The 22,749-nt window shown below is 34.3% G+C and overlaps 2 protein-coding genes across 5 annotated transcripts in view; one reads left to right on the plus strand and one right to left on the minus strand.

Annotated features, from left to right (window-relative positions):
* LOC111409923 lies at window positions 1-8,535 on the minus strand. Of its 4 annotated transcripts, XM_023040037.1 has the most exons (3): window positions 7,662-8,522; window positions 2,458-2,580; window positions 1-337 (listed from the first exon to the last, which is right to left on the minus strand). In XM_023040037.1, exons 1-3 carry the CDS (start codon window positions 8,343-8,345, stop codon window positions 176-178), a joined length of 969 nt encoding a protein of 322 aa, XP_022895805.1. In that variant the 5' UTR covers window positions 8,346-8,522; the 3' UTR covers window positions 1-175. The 4 variants fall into 4 exon arrangements, with proteins under 4 accessions (XP_022895805.1, XP_022895807.1, XP_022895808.1 ...); XM_023040039.1 differs by lacking the exon at window positions 2,458-2,580 and having other exon boundaries at window positions 7,662-8,495; XM_023040040.1 differs by lacking the exons at window positions 1-337; window positions 2,458-2,580 and adding an exon at window positions 807-1,186 and having other exon boundaries at window positions 7,662-8,519.
* Window positions 8,536-14,898: 6,363 nt separating this feature from the next.
* The window catches only part of LOC111409924 (dynamin-related protein 5A-like), a 10,366-nt gene continuing 2,515 nt past the window's right edge, over window positions 14,899-22,749 (plus strand). Inside the window, exons 1-12 of the mRNA XM_023040042.1 lie at window positions 14,899-15,271; window positions 16,006-16,069; window positions 16,190-16,294; window positions 18,077-18,178; window positions 19,634-19,684; window positions 19,780-19,841; window positions 19,997-20,087; window positions 20,245-20,309; window positions 21,053-21,247; window positions 21,645-21,764; window positions 21,952-22,022; window positions 22,123-22,348. Of these exons, the coding sequence (XP_022895810.1) occupies window positions 15,143-15,271; window positions 16,006-16,069; window positions 16,190-16,294; window positions 18,077-18,178; window positions 19,634-19,684; window positions 19,780-19,841; window positions 19,997-20,087; window positions 20,245-20,309; window positions 21,053-21,247; window positions 21,645-21,764; window positions 21,952-22,022; window positions 22,123-22,348 (1,281 nt within the window). The 5' untranslated portion in view covers window positions 14,899-15,142. The remainder of the gene's footprint in view (window positions 15,272-16,005; window positions 16,070-16,189; window positions 16,295-18,076; window positions 18,179-19,633; window positions 19,685-19,779; window positions 19,842-19,996; window positions 20,088-20,244; window positions 20,310-21,052; window positions 21,248-21,644; window positions 21,765-21,951; window positions 22,023-22,122; window positions 22,349-22,749) is intronic.

Raw genomic sequence — 22,749 nt, forward strand, 5'->3', positions numbered from 1 at the left:
TAACCGTATTGTAAAGGTTCCCATTAATCAAATCGGACGATTATAAGTGAATGTTCAAAGGAAAACCTGCGTGTACATTTAACATTGCAGTCATTCACAAAAACATCAAGGGTTCATAGTCGAATAAAAGTATCAACTGGTATAACATGTCTTTGTAATTTACCAAGGGAGTAAATTAGCTCGTAATCAAGCAACCCCGACAACATATCCAAGCTACCACTATTCCAAGCAGAGCTCCAGCAAGAACCTGGGACGGAGTGTGACCGAGAAGTTCTTTGAGCTTTCTTTGGCTCACTGGATGCCCTTGGAATAAGTCCTCAACGATCAGATTGAGAACCTATATCAAAGAAATAAGATCATTTACTTAACAATAATTGCACATAATACGCAAGCGATTAGCATATTCTGTCACAATAGCAAAGAGTAGGAATTGTCGTCTAAAGCTTCAAGAACCACAGTAATAGCGTGACTGGCTAAGTTTCAAAATTTTACTTAAAAAGTAACTACCTAAGTTCTTAAATGATAAATCCTTTCATCAGTAAAAGTCAGAAATAGGTCGATCACTTATTTTGACAATAAGATAAGAGTTATTTATAAAATAAGTGATGTTTTGAACTTCAAATGTAAGAAAAAAGTAACTTCCAAACATGCTTGGAAGCAAAAAAATCACTCTTCCTTACTCTGGAGCTTAGCAGAACATGTTCTTAGACATATTAATGAAGTACTACTGTGGAAGTTGCATGCCGATTGCCAACTATTGAAGGACATAGTATTGGTTTTAATCCCATGAACTAATTCAACAATCATAAGAAAATGCAAAAATATCTATATATCAATGTCATCAAATGAAGGGTGCAAATGCCAACAATCTCAGTTCATTGCTCCAGTGTCCCGGCTATAAATAATCCATTCGCAAACTTATTCATGTACTTAAACAAATTTAGCAAACAAAAGCATTACCAAAAACCAATAACACTTTCCTTAACCACTCGAGTTTGTACATATCTATTCATTATCACATCACTTATTTGAATAATTTAAATTAGTAAACATCAATTGAAGCTTCCAACTACAAACAAATTCAGTTTTGGGGACTCCAGGGCATAAAGAAGGTGCAAATGCTTCTTTTGAATTGAAGCTTAAGTATGAGCATTGGCAATCCATTTAAACCCAAGGTCAAATACAACTGCAAGTTTCCATAAGAGAATTATTAATATCATAAGGTCAATACGGAAGAAACTGCAGTATGCATTCATACAAGCATAACGCAACAGAAAAGTAATCATTTCAAAAATTAACGCAATTCACGGTTATAGTTGTAATGGCTAATGATTGAAAAAACTTTTTGAATGCACAAAGCCAAATTCCGCGGCAAAGTTTAAAAATACAAAATAATTACAGTAGAAAAAATTGGTCTGAATTGGGTCAAAAGTTACAGCAGAGCAGAATATGAAATTCCAGAGTCTAAAATCTGCTAGTTTAGGCCTCTTACTGCTATTCTATTATTTTGTATGAGCCTAATACTTGACAACACAAATGTTGCTGAGTAATGGTAACTCTGCATCGAACAGGCATGACCAAAGCTGGCTGCATAACAAATGACATGGTGTAAACCTCTTCATGTTATCCTAAAACTTTCGAAAACATCTAAGGGATTCGTGCTTCCCCTCCTATTGATTCTTATCAAAGAAAGACAAGATAAAGTGAAGTTGTTCGAACGGGCATAGCAAATCAAGATTATAGATTTTCAATCCACGGAGGGTACTGTGTGACCAACATGTGTTTTTCAATTCTCACCCAGCCAAAGGAAAGGCTCTATTAGATGAGCATTTAATACATCCTGAGTTGTAATAAGTTTCACCTTTTTTATTAGCATACAACGTAGGAGAAACTTGTGACAAGTCAAAAAGGCATAAGGCTAGCATCTCAAATATTTAAAACCAAGAAGATTAGATTTTTGAACAAAAATATCACAGTTCAAGGCATAGCTTGTATCTGGGCAGTATGGAAACAAGTATAATGGTTAATACTTGCATGGAATGCTAACATAAGTATTCAATTGAAAGCTTTGATCTGGGAAAATTCCATTCCACGAGTCTCTTCATAGCAGTTTAAGTGTTTTAAGAAATTTCCTTGAATCCTTTTAAGTCATGCTATGCGTTTACACCAACATATTTTGCTGTGTTAAAAAGTAGCCCATAAACTATTTTTTACAAAAACGTGTCCATGTATAATTTTGAAAAGCAGCTTTTTAAGCAATGATGATTGAAGCACTATTATATAGGTATTGGTTTCTAATGTATCAAGTCCAAATTATATACATATACATCCAATTCAGAAGGCAATACTCATTTATATAAACAATTAACTATAAAATGGCAAACAAAGGAAATGCTTGCATTCCTGCATGATGTCAATAATATCATACAAAACGATCAAATTAAACCTCAAACAAACCAGAAACAATGAGTCCACCACTCCATGGATAATAGCCACAGATATAGTTAACGCAATACATGAGGCAGGGTGAGAAGAGGGCATTCCACCAGTGGCAAACATAATCCTAAAATCCCATTTCCTCTTTGACGTAGCACCAACAGGAAAATTAATGGAGAAAGAGAAAATTAATGAATCGGGAAGAAGAAATCAGGGGAAGGGATGGAAGAAGAAGAAAACAAGGAAAGAAGAAAAAGAAGAGGAACAGGGAAAAGGGGGGATTTCATCACAAGCCACCAAAAATCTTTATTCAATCATCAACTGACAAAATTACATGGAAAATTAGGTTTAAATAGTAAAGACAAACCCTAACTAGAACGGGCTTGTGCTTGGGCCGATACAAGCCCAATTAAATAAATAAGAATCCAAAACAAAAATAAACTAGAAATAAATAAAATAGATAACGTCCTCATCAATTGTCCCGGGGGGAGAAAAACTCAACTCTGTCGACTTGATAGATCACTATAGGCTGTAGTCAATCTAATACCCAAAATACTTCAAGTCAAGCCACGGGGGACGATCTTTTTGACGAACCAAGTATCGAAATTCCATGATTGATAGTACTGAAAACTGTAGGTTATCCCCAAGAATATGATCTGGCCGAAGGGAACGTTCTTTCCTTCTAACCAAGTACCGATACTGGACTCCAAATAACCAGTACTCATACACCTCATCTCTAAAATTTTCATATGATTGTACATAATGAGGAGCACAAGAAGTACGTCAACCTACCCAACAAACAAGGAAATACTAAATCTTCCCATTATTGGTCAATACAACACGTTCATTTAAAACAACATCAATTTTATCTTTGTATGCTGTGACAGATGGTATTAAAGTAAAAATATCAACATAATCAAGTTGGGGGTCCACAAAGCTAAAATAAAAAAGGATCATCAAAGGAATTAAAACGGTTTGTAAGTAATGAAGTCCTCAGTATTTAAAGTAGAGTGGTAGCCAAAATGTGATGAAAGAGCAATGACATGTGCATTTGCACCAACATGCCTTAAAATTTTAAAAGGATCGGCACTACAAATTTGCAATATAACATAATCCCCAATATTAAATTCAAAATATTTTTTATGCGAATCAGCTTGAAATTTATATAATGCATTATTTGCGTCATGTTGTTTATGGATCTCAATATGCAAGTCATGGAGATAATGGACAAATGCTCCTGCTAATATCGACACACTAGCATGTGGGGACATGAAAATAAGGTCTAACGGTCTCCTAGACTTATAATCAGGAACAACTTCAAAACAACTTAGATTTATAGAGCAATTCATAAAACTGTTATATGCAATTTGAACAGTTGGGAGGACTAAATTCCAAGCAGGATTACACAAATCATCAGTACCTTTGGGTTGGATAAAGGTACGATAAACAACACTTGCTGAGAGGTAACGAGAACAAGAGGTATAACACCTAGAGTCATAGGAAAAGTCCAGATACTACCTAATGAGGTGTCCTCATTATTATCCAAGTCATCAAAATCTTCAAATTTAGGTTCATAGACTAGATCTTTTAACGTCTCATCTATTACATTCTTTCGTTCATCCATGATTAAAGCTCGGCTAGGGCATTTGGGAGAGATGTGGCCAAAGTCCTTACAGCCGACGCACAGCAAGTAAGAAGAAGTCCTTGAAATTTCAGAAATTTTACCCTTATTTTCTAATATTGGAGGAACATTAGACGGGGGAGGTCCTATAAGGGACTTAACGAGAGGAAGTGGAGCTAATGAAACAGAAGAATGATTGTCAATACACCTTTTATATGGAAAAGAAGGCCTTGGACTATCACAACCTTTACACTTATTTTTCCAAATGGGAGGAACACTAGACAAGGAAAGGTATATGACATACTTATGATGAGGTGGCGCTAATGACATGGGCGAACGATAGTGATCGCGCTTTTCATATGGAGGATTAATAATCAACTCAGTCTCGAGCTAAAGAATAAGCGTGATCAAGAGTAGTGACGCCTCGAAAGAAAAGCTCACGCCCAAATTCATCTCTTAGACCTTGCATGAACATACTCAAGGTCAGGGCCTCATCCTCAACGGCATGACATTTCATTCGAAATTCCTCAAATTGAGCAATATACTCAATTACTAGCCGATTTCCTTGTGTAAGGGTGTTCCATTGAGTAAAAATTTCATGATCTAAGCAACCATCAAACGTATGAGCATCTAATTTAATGTCTCTAAAGAAACGCTCCTTATGACGAGGAAGAGAATGAGTACCATGATGACCATGATTTCGTTCTCGCTCACGAACTTGATCCCTATCCCTATGATCGTGTTGAAAATATTTTTGGTCACCTTGTCGACGACGATATCGTCTAATGTGAAACTTCAGAAATTATTAACATCAATCGAATAAGGGATTTGCTTAATGTTTTTCAGACTAACAGAGAGGGCCATACTCTGTTCAAGAGTAACAGTCATCTGGGTTTAAACTAGAAGTGACAATATCACCAGTCGACCACCATGCATGCACTTTATTAGTAGCTAAATGATGTGCAATGGTGAGATCAATGAACAATAAGTAAAAGCAATGCAAAATATCAATTTGAGCATTTTTTTTAATTCTCTTTTTTCTTTTCTCTTTTTTTGGGATTAAGCAAATTCAAATATTGCAAACTAATACTGTTGATACATGTAAAATAGCAAAGCAAGGGCCCAAACACTAGTCAAATTCTCCAATCAAGTTGACAAGTGGGGAACAATGGAAAGTCAACTCGTTCAATTATTTTAACCAAATGGGGAATAAGGCTAAAACATCAAAGTAACAACAACACAAAGATTTAAATGATGCGATTTTAAAAATGAAGTAGTAGTATAAACCAATAATAAATAGAGATCAAGAACTCCCTGGTGTCGGGCTGTTTGAGTTGCTAGGGCATGGTCCCTAGGTATGCTTGTGTGCTGTCTTCTAGTCAGATGTCTTCAGCTCCTTATGGGGCTAAGTCGAGCTACTGGTTGTGCATGTAGTGTTCACGTCCGATGTCACATATAATTAGTTACGCTGTGAGATTGACAGTAAGTTGTGCAATGGTGGAGTGATGGGTACGAATTGGATTTGGGTTGTGAAAGATAGACTGTAAAAGATAGGTTAGAGGATTGGGTTTCTTCTATGTGTTAAATGGTTTAAGATAGATAGGATACCAGACTGGGCAGTTTGGGTTTATTATGTGTAATGGGCTAAGATAATATGTGATAAGTGGGCTGGGTTTGGTGTTTATTGGGCTTGGAAGTGAGTGGATTGTCTGTGTAATGGGTGATAAGTGTGGGCTAGGGTTATTTTGGGTTTTGGTTTATGTTTGTGTTGGGTTAGGTTGTTGTGCATTGAGAACTAGGGTAAGGAAGAGGTAACAGCAACAATTAATATAGGATGGGCAGCAAAGTAAATGAGACGGCAGTTGAATTTTTTTTCCACAAACTGAAAAAATACTAAAACTGATTTTTTTCTCGGGCGTGAACAGTTCTTTTTTTTTTAACTAAGAAAGAAAAGAAAACTACTGCTCTTATGCTAAATCTTCTTCAATTGTGTTGTTCCAACAATTAATTATTTATTTATTTTGGGAAGGAAGTGGGAAGAAATTTTTGGATTGGAGATGAGAGATTATCCAATTTTAGGCTTTGATACCAAATTTGATGCAGCACCAACAAGAAAATTAATGGAGAAAGAGAAAATTAATCAATCAGGAAGAAGAAATCAGGGGAAGTGATGGAAGAAGGAAAAACACAAGGAAAGAAGAACGGGAAAAAGGGGGAATTTCGTCACAAGCCACCGAAAATCTTTATTCAATCATCAACTGACGAAATTACATGGAAAATTAGGTTTAAATAGTAAAGACAAAATCCTAACTAGAACGGGCTTAGACAGATACAAGCCCAATTACATAAATAAGAATCCAAAACAAAAAATAAACTAGAAATAAATAAAATAGATGGTGTCATCATCACTCTTTTCACATAACTTCAAGAAAACCTTCATTGATTGAGCAATAGTCCAAGCAAATAAACCCGAAACGAAAGTCGGGTTACCGGCTAATGTAGCCACAATCAGGCTTATCTTAACCTTCGCTGTTGATGTCACACACATCAGTGCCATCCAAATGACCCATTCTGCAAAACCCAATTGCCTTGCACACTAAAGTTCTAAAAAACAGAGGTCCAATTCTGCATTGACTTTGCGAAAATATGAGAAAAGGGTTTGATGGGTGAGCCATAATTTCCTCATAACAAGTTAGGATTTTGAGGATTCAAACAATCTACAGAAATTCCATGAAACTAACAGTCGTTTAACGGGACTTCTTGATTCTGAAGAGAGAAAAAGCAGAGTAATTTACAGAACTACAAGTAGATAAATCTGAGAAACTAACGGCTTTTAGTGGGGATTTTATAAGAAGAAGAGAGTCAATGAAAACCGTACAGATACAGGACTTCACATTGAATCATGTGGAACATTCAAGGGTTTTTGAGGTATGTGGAGAACAGAGGCTGGGGATGGGGTGTAGGAGTTTGGCTTTATATTAGTGCCTTCTCCTTTTTGTGTGCGCGAGCGTGCAAATTTGCCTTTGCTTGATGATTTTTATGAACAGGAGATGCCATTTTGAGACCTCTAACAGATTAGGGGATATGCTTTGCGGAGTTATATACTTTGCTGCCACTCTATTAAAGACATGCTATGTATTAACACCACCATGTTTTGCTGTGCTTAAAAGTAGCTTACAAACTACTTTTTATGAAAGTGCCGTCTACGTAGTCAGAAGCACCAGTTCACAGGTATCTGTTTCTAATGTCCCAAGTGTCCAAATCATAAACAAATACACCGAATTCAGAAAGTATCACTCATTCAAACGAACAAATAACAATAAAGAAGCAAAGGAAATGCAATCAAGAAAATTCCTCGAATCCTTTTAGACACGCTATGTATTATCACCAATATGTTTCATTGTGCTTAAAAGTAGCTTACAAACTGCTTTTTAGAAAAGTTTGTCTACATAGATCAGAGCACAGGTATATTAGTATTTGTTTATAATGTCTCAAATGTTCAGATTATGTATAAATACATCCAAGTCAGAAAGTGATACTTATTCGAATAAACAATTAATTAAGAATTGTGAAATGAATGAGATGCAATAGAGCAAACAATTACCTCCGCTTGCATTCCAGCATGCCGTCTAACACCGATGGCATCATACATTACGATCAAACTGAACCCCAAACAAACCGGAAACAACGAATCTGCCACTCCGTGGCAAATAGCCACAGAAGTAGTTAATGCGGTACACATAGCAGAGTGGGAAGAGGGCATTCCACCAGAGGAACACATAATCCGAAAATCCCATTTCCTCTCTACGCAAAAATTCAAGAAAACCTTCATTGATTGAGCAATAGCCCAAGCAAATAAACCCGAAACAAAAGTCGGGTTGGCGGCTAATGTAGCCACAAAGGGGCTTATTTTAACTTTGGCTGTTGATGTCACACACATGAGTGCCATCCCTAATGACCCGTTCTGCAAAAGTCCAGTTTCTTGCCCACTAAATTTCTGGAAAACAGAAGTCCAGTTCTGCTTTGAGGATTTCACAGCAAAGTCCTTGACTTTGTGAAAAAGTGGGATTAAATAAGAAAAGGGTATGATGGGTGAGCCATAATTTCCCCATAACAAGTTAGGATTTCGAGGATTCAAGCAATTCACAGCAATTCGCGATTTGTTGAATTTGTGGGACTTCTTGATTCTGGAGAGAGAAAAGGCAGAGTAATTTACAGAAGGAGAAGTAGAGAAATTCAAAAAACTAACGGCTTTTAATGGGGAGTTAATGAGTAGAGGAGAGTCCATGAAAACAGTACAATAACGGGACTCTGCATTGAATTAGATGGAATTTTCAAGGGTTCATGAGGTATGTGGACTGGGGCGTTGGGGTTTGGCTTTATATGATGAGGGCCTTCTCCTTTTCGTGTGTGCGCGCGCGTGAATTTGCGAATTGCTTGATGCTTTTTATCACCAGTGGATGCCATTTTGAGGCCTGTAACAGATCAGGGAATATGCTCTGTGGAGTTCACTCATTTGTTTACCACCTTGTCTGGCTGAATATAATTCGTTAATATATTTTGTAGAATTTATCCATCCTATCCATTTGTTAATCACTTATTTTCTGTATATCTGTAATTTAAACTACTTTTCAAACCACGTTTTACTTGAAACTTCTAAAATGTCAAGCCTCCCATTTAAGAATATTTTTTGTGGTAAATTTTTTCACCTACTAAACTTTTTGCATATATGTGACATTTTTGATTAAATTGATTAGTGTGACTCTTAAGTGCCATGGAAAGTGAAGGTTAACAATTCGACCGACCAAAAAGATTTGTTGATGATTGAAATTAGGGTTGGACATGGTCCGATTGATTTGATTTTAAAGAAAATCGAATCGAATCGAACTCGAATTTTCAAGTATTTAGTAAGTGAAATTGTCGAGTCCAAACCTGATTATGGAATCGAACAAGGGTGTTCCATTCGTTTCGGTTCATGAGTTCCGTACAATAATTAATTTTTTTAATATTTATAATAACGCTACATTAATTCAATCAATGACATGTTCGATTTTAGTTCTTGAAAAATAATATAGTCCAATCCACTGATATTTTTTGCGTTTCTCTTTGTTGAGTTTCATAGATTTGACTGTTAAAATTACACACACAAAAAAGGAAGATAGTGAACTCGCAATAATAAAGAGACGTGTAATTGAGCTTCATTTTCGATTTCCCCATAATGGCAATAATGAAGAGAAGCGTAATTGAGCTTCCAATTCAATTTTTCTAGGAAATGGGAAAAAGGCAGTACAGTAGAATGAGAGATTTTGGTATAATTTAGGTTAATTTGATTAAATTGAGCTTATGCTTGAGCTGGAAATTATAAATATGAAAATCATATGATCAGTTTGAGTTAAATTAATTAGTTTGCAAATTTATTTAGAAAAATATAAAATAATTTGACATTTTTAATATAGAAAAATTAAAAAAATAAATTTGGAGATTCAGTTCTTTGGTTCTGGGTCCGAATCAAACCCGTCGGCTCTCTATTCAAATACCTATTTGAATATTTAATTTAAGAAGAACCGCTCGATCTGATTCGATCGGTTTGATTTGGGAGTTTTGTCAATTCCCAACTGAAAGATTGAATTTTTCAAAAGTTAAAAGACTTAGATATTATTTCAATTTCATATATATTTAAAACATTAGCGACTTAGCACGCTGTAATATTAGCTTGGCCATATGTTAGGACGCTAATGGCTGAATAGCCAAGGGATGTTGAGGTCTTGGTGCATCAGTGCATAATACAAAACTTAATAAATCACTAAAAAAAATACGCTTCTCTTATTATGACATCCAATGTCCCTCTAGAAGGGTAGCAAAATTTCAATAACTTTAATTCATCAATAATCACTATTAGCGGTGAGTGTATACGATACAGTTGGGCAATCAACCATCTACAAGAGCGTGCACTTGACTTAGCAACCATAGTAGCACACCAAGCATCTTCCTATACTCATTCTACTCCCCTTTTAGATTTTTACCCATCCACTCGACCAACAAATGCTCATCCGATTACCATTCGTGGCAAAAAAAACCTATATTTATAAACCTATCCAAAAATTATGTGTTTGTGTAAAAGTGCATTATTAAAAAGTAAGAAAAAGAGGTTAAATCCATCAATGGTCACCCAACTTTATAGTTAGTATTTCACGGCCACCCAATTTAATTTTTTTCGCTGGCCACACAATTTCTTGTCACCTTTTTCATTATTTTTAAAAGGAATAAAACGATAACTTTGTATTATATATTTAAAAAAATTAAAAATAAATCATATTTTTAAAAAAATAAAATAAAAACTTATTTAAAATAATGTTTTTAAAATATTATTTAAAAAAATTTCACTTAGAAAAATAAAGTCTTATTAGCATAAAAAGTCCCTACGTTTGGCCTTTAATGTGTAAAACATCCCTACATTTCAAAAATTTGTATTTTCATCCTTATTTCCACATTTTAATGTGAAAAATGTCATTTTCATCAAATTTTTTATTCAATTTCTCAATTAAAATTTTAAAATGACAAATATACCCCTATTTAAGTAAAACAAAAATAAAAAGATAAAGAACAATTAGAATCATACTCCCAATTTTTTTTTTCAAAAAATACAAATAAGTCCCAAATAAATTAAACAAAAAAGTCCAACGCTAGCACTACCTTCACGGCATCACATCCGTAGGTGTAATTCTTCTAAACGACCTTGTGACCACCAATTTATCGTATCTTCCTTGTGCTGCATAGCCAATTCATTGGCATATAGAGTCGACACCACCTTTATCGGTGTAGGTGGAGTTGGAGTTGCAACAACTGCTAGAGACAGAGCATCTGCTTTAGGGGCAGTGTAAGTATTATGCCCTAGGTCCAATCGACTTTGGACATAAATACTTTTATATATAATTAATGAAATTAAATGGCAGATCTATTATTTAATTAATACACAATTAAATAAATAATAGAGTCCGTAGATTCAAATATTTGTAATTTATTAATCACAAGGAGTTGTGATTGTGAGATACAAATTACATCTGATTGAATCTTAAATCATCCGTGGTCGTAAGTAATAACGAGATACGGATATCGTTATTACGGATAGACCATCACGTGTGGCATTTCTTACTTGTGAAGTAAGTAGCTGATCTCACAAGTTAAAATGTGGTGACACTTAAATAAACACGTGGATGTTTGTTATAGAACAAAACATTGGAGACCCGTCGAGAGATTCCACATGGATAACTATCTGAGTGTCGGTGGTTAATCTCTAACGTTCGGTAGTGAAATTGGTCCTTTGACTTGAGGTCGTCATGGTACCTTATATGAGGACAGTCATACTTTGGTGGTGTTGGATGTTGCTCTGAAAAGGGCCGCTAATACGACATCGTTCGGGTACGTCAAGAATCGTATGAAGGTTGTGATTGATCAATAAAGGATTCGTCACTCTTAGATAGTAGGAGATTATGATCTGCGTTTCATTCAATTAAGTCAATGATGAAATCCTTGGCCAAGGTGTACTCATAAGTCGAAAAGGAGTTTTCGATTTATATTGACTTAATAGTGGAGTGAAAGATATGATCGATGATCGAGATTGACACAATTCCATATCTCGTAATTGATCGGATCATATTGACGAAGGGATTATAGTTTCACGGTAAACGAACGAATTTGGTTTTGTCATACTACGTGACATTTCCCGTCACATGTATTGTCCTGACACATTGCTAGATGTCAATCAGGGACGGCGAATGTGAATTGACGATAAATTAAAAGGGTGTTTTAATTTATCAATTTTGATTAGATCAAAATAATATTTCACGTCGTTAGGCATCGTGGTCGGGAACCTAATGGGTCACACACAAAAGAGAATTGGAAGATTGCAAATTGCCAATTGGTTAATTTAACAATCGTTGGATAAATTAATTAATTGGATTTGTTATTTATATTTTGAATTAATTAATTGGATTAATTAATTCACGGACCGGGTTTAATTAATTGGATTAATTAATTATTGGACTGGATCGGGCCGAGCCTGTTTGAGTTTATATAAATAACAAACTAGGGTTTGAGGTCCATTAAGGTTTTCATTATTCTTGTTAGCACAAGAGAAAACCCTAGAGGCTGCAATCATATTCTCTGTGTGGATCACCGTTGGAGGCTGGACAATTGGACAGTTGTGGTGGCGAATCAAAGTTGTGGAACGAAAAGAAAAGCAAAAGGATTGCAGATCTGGAAAAGGTACAATCTTATCACAATTCCTAACCAAACACAATGAGATCTATTGGATGGGAATCAAAATAATTTTAAATTCTGCTGTGAATGTATAAGTAGATTCCCAACAGGCAGGTGGGGATTCCTCAACCTTTGGCATTGAAGGAGCGAAGGCCGTGGAGAATTTAGATGTAGCTTTAGCTTTCGCTTAAGCTATTCATCCCCCATTTCTGCTAACATTCTAATTGTCGCAACAACAGGAGCCATCTCTCCTTCGTTAATAACAATTGCCCCCCAATATTCCATTGTAGAACGTCTCAACATCTATATTAGTTTTATCAGTTTCCACAACAACAATAAATTCATCCTTTCACAAAACATCGTGTTCCGATTTAATCCAGCTGGCGATTTTTCCTTCCATCATTATCAAACTCAACAAGGGCATAAAGGTGTTGCAAATCTTTGCCCTCACAACTGGAATTTGTGACCCTATAATGTAGTATCAAAGAAAATGCAAAAAGGGCGTACGATAGGAGTCGAACAGAGGGAAGAAGAGGAAGGCTATGGTGTTCTTGATTGCAAAAAGGGTGCCATTGTTGCGATAATGGAGCAATTAGGTGGGAAATGGGTGAAGGAGAGGGGGGAGCTAGAAAGAAGACGATTTTCTTTTTCTAATTTTTAATTTAATTTATTTGAGACTTATTTGTATTTTTTTTGAAAAAATTGGAAGTATGATTATAGTTTATTCTTTATTTTTCTTTTCTTTGAACATGAGGTACAGTTGTCATTTTGTAATTTTTAATTGAGAAAATTAATGAAAAAGACATTTTTCACAATGAAACGTGGAAATAAGGATGAAAATGTAAAAATTTGAAACGTATGAATATTTTGCACACAAAAAGCCAAACTTAGGGGCATTTTGTGCTAATAAGCCAAAAATAAAATAAAATAATTATTCACCTTACAAAATAAAATAAAAACTTATTTAAAAAATATTTTTCTAACGAGATAAAAACTTAGCCATTGTTTGAACCCCATTTTGGAGGGAAAATAGCGTTAATTAGAAAACAATTATTTAAATAAAAAATATTTTTTAAAATAAAAAAACGCTGAGTGGGCACGGTGAAACGGTGGAATAAAATCAAGTTCGATGATCATGAAAAACATTAAGTATAAAAATTGGGTGATTATCCTGAAATAAAATCAAATTGTTTGGCAATGATGATATTATGTATAAACTTCGGCGGCCATTGGTTGATTTAATCGTAAGAAAAAGATACGAGAAATTGAAAAATATTTTTTTGAAAAACATGGTTGAAAACGACTATTAAAAAAGTTAAATCAAACTCAATAATTAAATTTCAAACACATCTCATAAGATCTATTACTTTTATAAATTTTTAATCATACACTTCATCAATTCTTATAAAAATCTATTAATAATAACCAATTCATGGGAGGTTGGAGTATCACAGGAAAGACTATAACGAATTCGGTGATTTTGATTTTCAACAACTCGCTTGGCTCCCATTAAATTACATTTCATTTTTTCTCTATCGTATTTTCAATCATACAATATTTTTATAAAATAATATTACATGTAAATGGAAAACTTTTCTTTTTATTTTTCAATAATTCATTTTTCTAAAAAATACTATTTCACCAATTTTCATTCCATAAAATAATATTACACGTAAATCGAAAATGTTTATTTTTATTTTTTTAATAATTCATTTTTTTAAAAAAATACCGTTTCACCAATTTTCATTTTAAAAATTGAGGCCGTACAAAGGCTCAATTATTCGTTGAAGTGGAGTTAAATGTTTCAATGGTCATTGAACTTAGGTTTATGTCTTTAATTAGCCACTAAAGTTTAAAATGTCGAGTTTTAATTACTGAATTTAGGTTCGTATCTTAGATTGCTCATTGAATTTAGATTTATATCTTTAATTGGTCACTAAAGTTTAAAATGTCGAGTTTTGGTCACTGAACTTAGGTGAATGTCTTAGATTGTTGACTGAACTTAGGTCTATGTCTTAGATTGCTCACTGAAATTTAAAATGATGAGTTTTGATCACTGAACTTTGAAATATACTGTACGTTACTCACTAGTATAACTATTGAATTTTGAAAAATATCGAATTTACAGTGAGTAATGTACAATATTTTTCAAAGTTCGGTGAGTAATGTACAACATTTTTTAAGGTTCAGTGGTCAAAATTAAATATTTTAAATTTCAACGAGCAATTGAAAATATGGATCTAAATTCAGTGATCAAAACTCGATATTTTAAATTTCAATGAGCAATCGAAGATATGTATCTAAATTCAGTGATCAAAACTCGATATTTTAAACTTTAATTATCAATAAAAAATATGGACTTCATTCAATAACCATTGAAAATGAACATTATGCCTTCGTTTGGCCCCTATTTTCTAGAAATGAAAATAGGGGAATAATATTTTGTTGAAAAATAAGTGGTTAAAAAAGAATGAAATTTTTTTGATTTATGTGTTATATTATTTCATAAAAGATTGTATGATTGAAAATAAAAAAGAGAAAAATGGAATGTAATATAATGTTTGGGACGAGGGGCTAACTCGAAGCATTAAAATTTAACAGTACACGCCCGCTGAACGACGGACGTCCACGCGGTTCTGCGTTTAAATTTCTAAAACCTTCTTTTCCGATTCAACACCTACTTTACTCACGCTCCTTTCTCTCTCTAGATTCTCTCGATCAATTTCCTTGCATAGAAGGAGATCGGATAGTAGTCGGTGGATCGTCAGCACTCCGGTGATCCTCATTCATCTTTGGCTCAGGATTGAGTTCAATTAAGGAACAATAATGGAAAGTTTGATATCGTTGGTGAACAGACTGCAGAGAGCTTGCACTGCACTCGGAGATAATGGAGAAGACAACGCTCTGCCTACTCTCTGGGATGCGCTGCCTTCCATAGCCGTTGTCGGTGGTCAGGTCTGAGAATTTCATTAATTTCTTCGTTAGTTTTTGTAAATATTATCCTATTTCAAAAATTTGTATATTGTTCTATTGATTCGTATGAGCTAAGAACGATGTGATTTTTTTTTTTTAATTTTTTTTTCAGTCATATTGTTAGTTGATGTAGATCTTGGTGGAGAACTATCTATTTATGTTAATTATCTATATTAATTAGTATTCAGATCTTCAATTTTAGCTGAAATTGACGTTAGTTAGCCTTCACCCTTCAGCTTAAATTTTCCGTTGTCCTGGTATTTTTAATGTGTAGCCGCTAATTTCTTCATTTTGATGTATGTTTATGTGAATTTTGGTTTGATATAGACACGCGATCATTAGGTTGAAAACTGTTTAAGGACTTGAGACTGATATAAAAGTTTTGGTATTTCTACATGTAGAGGATCACTTTTAGATACAAATGAAAGGTTTTCTGGACGTTGTAGATATTTCCCATTTCATATCCAAAGGACGATGAGAGCATGTTGATATGATTTTATGGTGTGATTTCCATGGGATTCTGTATTTATTTCACCTTATTGGGTGCATTTTGAATATGCAATATAGATCAACTGTAGTGAGGTTCTATATTTCTATCTTTGATCTTGATATAGTAATTGTTTTCTTGTGAAAAAAATTGTCCTCTATTTGAAAGATTTCTTTGATTAGTCATTTACATTTTGTGGAAACTGATTTCATTGTTATTCAATTTGTAGAGTTCTGGAAAATCTTCAGTACTCGAGAGCATTGTTGGAAAGGACTTTTTGCCTCGTGGATCTGGTAAATAGCAGTCTCAATGTTGCTTCCACATGTTTCTGGTTACATGTTTTTTAGATTACCTTCTCCGTTGCCACATGGACAACTGAAGTTATCAAGTTTAATTTTATGCAAAATATGCAGGCATTGTTACTCGACGTCCTCTTGTACTACAGCTTCATCGCATTGACGAAGGTAGAGAATATGCTGAGTTTGGACATCTTCCGAGAAAAAGGTTCACTGATTTTGGTGAGTTTTCATTAATTGTTATTCATTTTATTTATTTATTTATTTATTTTTATAATATATATATTTTTGTAATTTTATTGTCAGGAACTTTACTTCCTTAACAGCCATAGCTTGTATGGCAGTCATATTAAGTTGCTAATAATTGTATGCCTTTTTACTTAATGAATCACCACTTGATTTTTGGGTTTTGCCAACCCCCTTTAGGCAGTCAAAACCTACGTTGAATTTTGTACAAATTATAAAAATATAAACAAATATCACGCTGCTCCACGAAAATGTTGATTTTTGGGTTTTGCCAACCCCCTTTAGTCAGTCAAAACCTACGTTGGATTTTGTACAAATTATAAGAATGTAAACAAATATCACGCTGCTCCACGAAAATGTAAATTTGGATGCCTAATTTATGCTGGGTGGGCACTCTATTTAACGGCATAAGTTGGCCTTGAACAACCCTCTCAAGTATTCACATATAATTGTTAATGTTTGCTAATTTTACTGTTGGAAACCCTCGACGCTGTATTATTACCGTGAAGAACTACTGAGAACATGGACTAAACTTAGGGGAAAAACTTGTGATAGACACAGAATCAACTGTTAAAGTTCTATTTTTGTTTGAATAAATTGGTTAAGGGCTTCTTGAGACTCACTTTTCAATCTTTCCATCGTTTCCCAATGAGCTTTTTTCTCTTTTTCTATTCCCCCCCCCCCCCCCCTCTCTAAATACACCATTATTGGCAAAAAGGCCCATTAATTACTAAAGTTATCACCCAATTTCAACTAGGTTGCCGAAGTTCTGTTTTAGCAATCAAGTTATCAAACTTCTATTTTTATTTCAATCGCATCATTCCATCAATCCTACCTGAAGGGAACATGTCACAGTGTTGACGTAGGGAATTTGTTATTGAGTAAATGTTGTTTTCCCACAATGTTTGTTAGAGAGATTTGATTGAAATTGAACTTAAGTTTAATAACTTGGCTGCAACTATTTGGAATTTAGTAATCTGATTGAAATTTTGGAATTGAATTTGGTATTCTAATTGAAATCAACTGACAATTTTACTGATTTTTGATTTGTTTTGCTCTCCGTTTCATCAAATAATTTGCTGCAACAATTCAGATGTGTAATTGTTCTTGAATAGCACCTGCACTAGTCACCACTAAAGATTTCTTGATTGGGAAATTTAATGAGAAATATATTTATGTAGAACTAGGAATGACTCGTGGTCAAAGGCTAACCACGCTAGGATGTAGTTGGTTTTCCATGAAATCTATTTTGTAGATTGAACGGAGAAGCTTTTCAGTGACAAGATCTGGATATATCTTTAGTGAGAATGCTGACAAGAGTTATGATAAATCTTATGATAACATGATGGCTTTCTAGTGAAAGCTTTTCTTCCATTTTTGGTTGACAACAGAATAGCATAAGACAATAATTTCCATATTACTGTATTTTCTCATATATATAAGCTTTGGAATCTTAATTTTCCTTTGTTACAAATATACAAGTTGGTTTTTTCTCTCTATCTACTTTTTCCTCAATATGGATGGAGGATATAAGATCATTTAGTTTATAATATCATTAAAAGTAACTGATAACAATTTAAAACCACTTTTCTTCAAATTCTATGTTGACAGCAGTGTCAACCAATCAAGAAATATAAACACGTATGATGGTATTATGGGCGAATGTGTTAATCTTGGGTGATCCAAAATGTTTGCAACTATATTTACCATTTCTTTTGTTTTCATTCTAGAGACTAATCACTGGTATATTCTGTGCAGCTGCTGTGCGAAAGGAGATCGCTGATGAGACTGATCGAGAGACAGGACGTAGCAAACAAATTTCTAGTGTTCCAATTTATCTCAGTATTTATTCCCCTAATGGTGAGACAGGAAGGATTACTGGTCATTTTTTCATTTTGCAGATTCAATTCCCTGTGCACAATATATTGAATCAACATTATGAAATCTGAGAATTGCAACCTTGTTAGTTGAAGTAGAGCAGAAATAAAATGAAAATGCTTCTGATGAAGCATGACAATATGTATGAATTTAATGTATTACCACCAGATAACATTTTGACCCTCTCGTCCTACATTTTCCCTTAAAAAAATAGATAAATTAATAGAGAACAATAAATAGTGATTCCATGCAAGGCATGTAATTATGTGGGACATTCAGCATGTGTAAACCAGGTAAACAATTAAAGAAAGTTTCTGGAGATATATATCTCACTAATGGCCCGGGCCTCCAGGGAAGGAGGCCTTCTTCGCCTTCCACCTAAGCTGCGTAGGAACAGGTGAACGGCCCAACCCTTGGAATATACTACAACCCCAGGTGGCGAAGAGCCGACATTGAGGTGCCAAACCTTTTCGTCGATGTGAGCTCTTGGGTACCTTAGCTCCATGGAATAATATGTTACTGCTAAAATACGGAAGAGTTGAAATCTTAGAGGCCTCATACAAGAATTGTTTTTGATCCAATCCGTAGGAATCAATAGAAAAGGTAAACCCCTTATGATACACTAGATTGAGCTCGGTTAAACGAATTATCAATTGTGTCATAAAGACCTTTATACCCTCATCCCAATCATTCCCTATGATTAGCTTTTCGGGAAATTTCCAAACGGGCTTTGTGCCCCAATATCTGTCATAAAAGGACCAAGCAATAACAAATGGGAAGCTATACGACTCAACTCCAACATAATGACTCTGATATAGCTAACCCTTTTAGGTACTTGAATATTGCCTAGTTGTTCATAGACATGGGAAGGAATGAAGAAGATTAGAGATACAATCAAATATCTGTGACTAATCCCCCCCCCCCCTTTTTTCTCTTTTTTCCCTTTTTAGTATTATATTAGATTAGTATTAGTTAGTGAGTCTTTTCTTTCGTGATGAAGTGTTGGCACCCATCCTACATGTATATATGTGTGTGGTCTTTATTTTGTTATCTATGCATTTGTGTCTTGAAGTTGCAGTTGTTCTCTTAGGCCTTGTTTGAGCCCCATTAATTTCTTGTAATGTATTATGGAATAGTAAATTGATGGGAAATGTATGGTTTAAAAAGAAGAATATGTATATATTTTTTTTGTGTAATATTATTTTAATGACGAATGTGTGGTTGAAAATGAGTACGGTAGGAAAAAATAATGTGAAAGAATGGGAAAAAATGGGGCTTAATTCTTATTCTTAGTTATTCTATATAAATAATATTACATTTTGGCTTGCTAAGTTATGCTTTCAAATAATGACCAGAGTTTTGTTGTCCGTTTCTGGCGTGCTACTCTTTTTGTATTTTGCTTGCAATGAGTAATTTGTACATTTCTGATTATTGCAGTTGTAAATTTGACCCTGATCGATCTTCCTGGACTTACGAAGGTGGCTGTTGGTCAGTTTACATCCCCTACTTTTTTGTTTTTAATCTTTTCTGTCACACATTCCTTTATCACACAACCTGATTGGTTCATTGCTGGTTTATCATAGAGGGTCAGCCTGAAAGCATTGTGCATGATATTGAGAACATGGTCCGGACTTATATTGAGAAGGTATTCTATGTTTGAGGTTTTTTTTACCATAAAATTTGTGAATGAAGTTATGAGAAATTACAATTATAATATAATGATAAGCTATTACTCTTTAGACTTTAGTTTAAGACAAGTTTAGTTAAATAATACTTGCTGGTTAAATTAATTCACTGCAGCCAAACTGTATTATTTTGGCTATTTCTCCTGCCAATCAAGATCTTGCAACATCAGATGCTATCAAGATTTCTCGTGAAGTAGACCCAAAAGGTATGACATTTGTCATATAGTGTGGGGGACATGGTTATTGGGGTTTAAAATCAGTATGCTTAAGTTTTAATATAAGATTAGTCTGTTCTTACACTCCCACTTAGTACTGATTAGTTCCGTTTGCACTGTTGTTGGCTTTGTGATGATCTCATTCCAGGAGAAAGAACATTTGGAGTTCTAACGAAGATTGATCTTATGGACAAGGGTACTGATGCTGTTGATGTAAGTTGATATTGCTATCTTATAATGATACTTGTGGGAAAAACCATAATAAGCAACAAGTTAAGGCTTGTATTTATGGACTTGGGTTGGTAACAGGAATCATTTTTCGCAACTCAGGTTAATAAGTGCTACCTCTACTGAAAGTTCCAATAAAATCTCATCTTTTACAACCACATTAGCTGCATTTAGTCTGGTGTCTACCTCTCCTTTCTATCTGTTCTACTAATGTTCTATCATCTTATGAACAAGAGCTCTTCAAACATCTAAACTAGACATGCTCCATCCACCTAATCTGTAATTTCCTAGGTTTATCCATAATTGGTGTCATATTCTCTTGGAAAATATCCACACTTTTAGCAAGTAACTCATATTATAGGAAGTGCAAAAATGACAAGAAAGCATAACTGTTTTAAGTTTGTGTGCTCAATTTTCATTTTCTTCATGCACTATGAATTATTTTTTTTATAGCTACTTTTAACATAATCATGTTTTCTGATGGGCATACATTTTTTGCTTTATTTTAAATTTGTTTATGAGACATTCTTCTGCTTTAAATGGGTTGCAAAACTTTTCACTCGTACAAACATTTGCTGCTTGTTCGGCTAAATCTTTCCTAAACCATTTTTTGTACGCAGATCTAAATTTTAACTTTAACAAGTTTGTGTAGAAAAGTAGAAAATGATTTTCCTAACTTTTAAGGACTAAAGGGTGCATTTCCTGACTTGTGTTTCTGTGATCCGTAGATCCTGGAGGGAAAGGCGTATAAGCTGCAGTTCCCGTGGATAGGTGTTGTTAATCGCTCTCAAGCAGACATCAACAAAAATGTCGACATGATTGCTGCTAGGCGTAGGGAGCGGGAATATTTTGCTCAAACCCCAGAGTATAAACATCTTGCTCACAGGATGGGTTCTGAGCATCTTGGCAAAGTTATGTCCAAAGTAAGCAAATATTGTGCCTTGCAGAAAACTTTCCGTAATAATCTATGGGACAGCTAACTAAAACGAAATGAATTTTTGCTAGTTTTTTGTTAGAATCTTCACTTGAGAAACCTGTTATGAAAGCATGTCAATTAGACATTTTGTGGTACACTTTTGCATTCTATGTCCAGCTGATAAAATACTGGAGTCTGGATGTAGGAAATTTTTGCCTTTTCCATTATTTCCAGAAACATGGAAAATGCATCCATATTTTCAATTTTTTTCATTCTCTGAAGCTTCTTTTTTATTGCCGTACAAAAAATAAATTTGTGATATGCATGCATTTCTTAATTGATTTACATATTGTCGGTGTCACTATCAGTATAAATTTGCTGATGACTGCTGCTTTATGTTCTAGCATTTGGAGTCCATTATCAAATCTCGAATTCCGGGACTGCAGTCACTTATTAACAAAACTATCATTGAGCTAGAATCTGAGTCGAGTCGTCTGGGGAGGCCCGTTGCTACTGATGCTGGAGTAAGTATTCCTTTTCAAATTTATGTTCATGATCTTTCAATGAATTAGTTTTAGATTTATTATTATTTTTTTAATAAGCATGCTTTCTTTTATGGTTAAAAGAAAGTTTAGGATGTTACATTTGCTTCAAAGCTGTGATTGCTGCATGAAGCATTTTGATCTTTTTTATCCTTAACTGTCAATGCAGGGAAAATTGTACATGATTATGGAAATCGTTCGCATCTTTGATGGAATATTCAAAGAACATCTAGACGGAGTGTATGGATTTTAAATTTTCGTTGCCCATCTTTCTAATGTATGATCTCATTTTATGATTCAGTCCATCCTATTTTCATTTTATTATCATGAAATTCTGCAGTCGATCAGGTGGTGATAAAATATATAACGTCTTCGATAATCAACTGCCTGCTGCATTGAAAAGGTTGCAGTTTGACAAGCATCTTGCGATGGAAAATGTTCGGAAATTAATAACTGAAGCAGATGGATATCAGCCTCATCTTATAGCACCTGAGCAAGGTTATCGTCGTCTCATTGAAACTGCCTTGGTTACTATTAAAGGTCCTGCTGAGGCGTCTGTTGATGCGGTATAAATTTCTATTACAGTTGGTTTTCCATGCTTTGTGGCCATATTTCATTTCCTTTGCATTTCTCACTCCTTCCCCTTTTTCTTTCTGTACCTTTGTTGTTAATATATTTTGGTGGATTATGTAAAGCATGTTTTAGAGTTGTTTATAAAAAGTTTAAATTATAAATAGATGGAAATAAATGATGGATAAGTGGATAGTACTTGTAGGTTCTACGAAATATATATCGATAAAAAGTTGTTTAACCGTTTATAAACAGTAGCCAAACAAGGCTTAGAAGTAGATATGTTATTATCAGAAAAAGGTTTCAACTACACATTGCTTATAGAGCTGAGTTTATTATTCTGTCCTTCAATTTTTATTTTTTCATTTTTTGTTTACTGGATTGCTGTTTTTTTTTT

Source organism: Olea europaea, chromosome 15 (assembly GCF_002742605.1).
Source record: "Olea europaea var. sylvestris chromosome 15, O_europaea_v1, whole genome shotgun sequence".
Lineage (NCBI taxonomy): Eukaryota > Viridiplantae > Streptophyta > Magnoliopsida > Lamiales > Oleaceae > Olea > Olea europaea.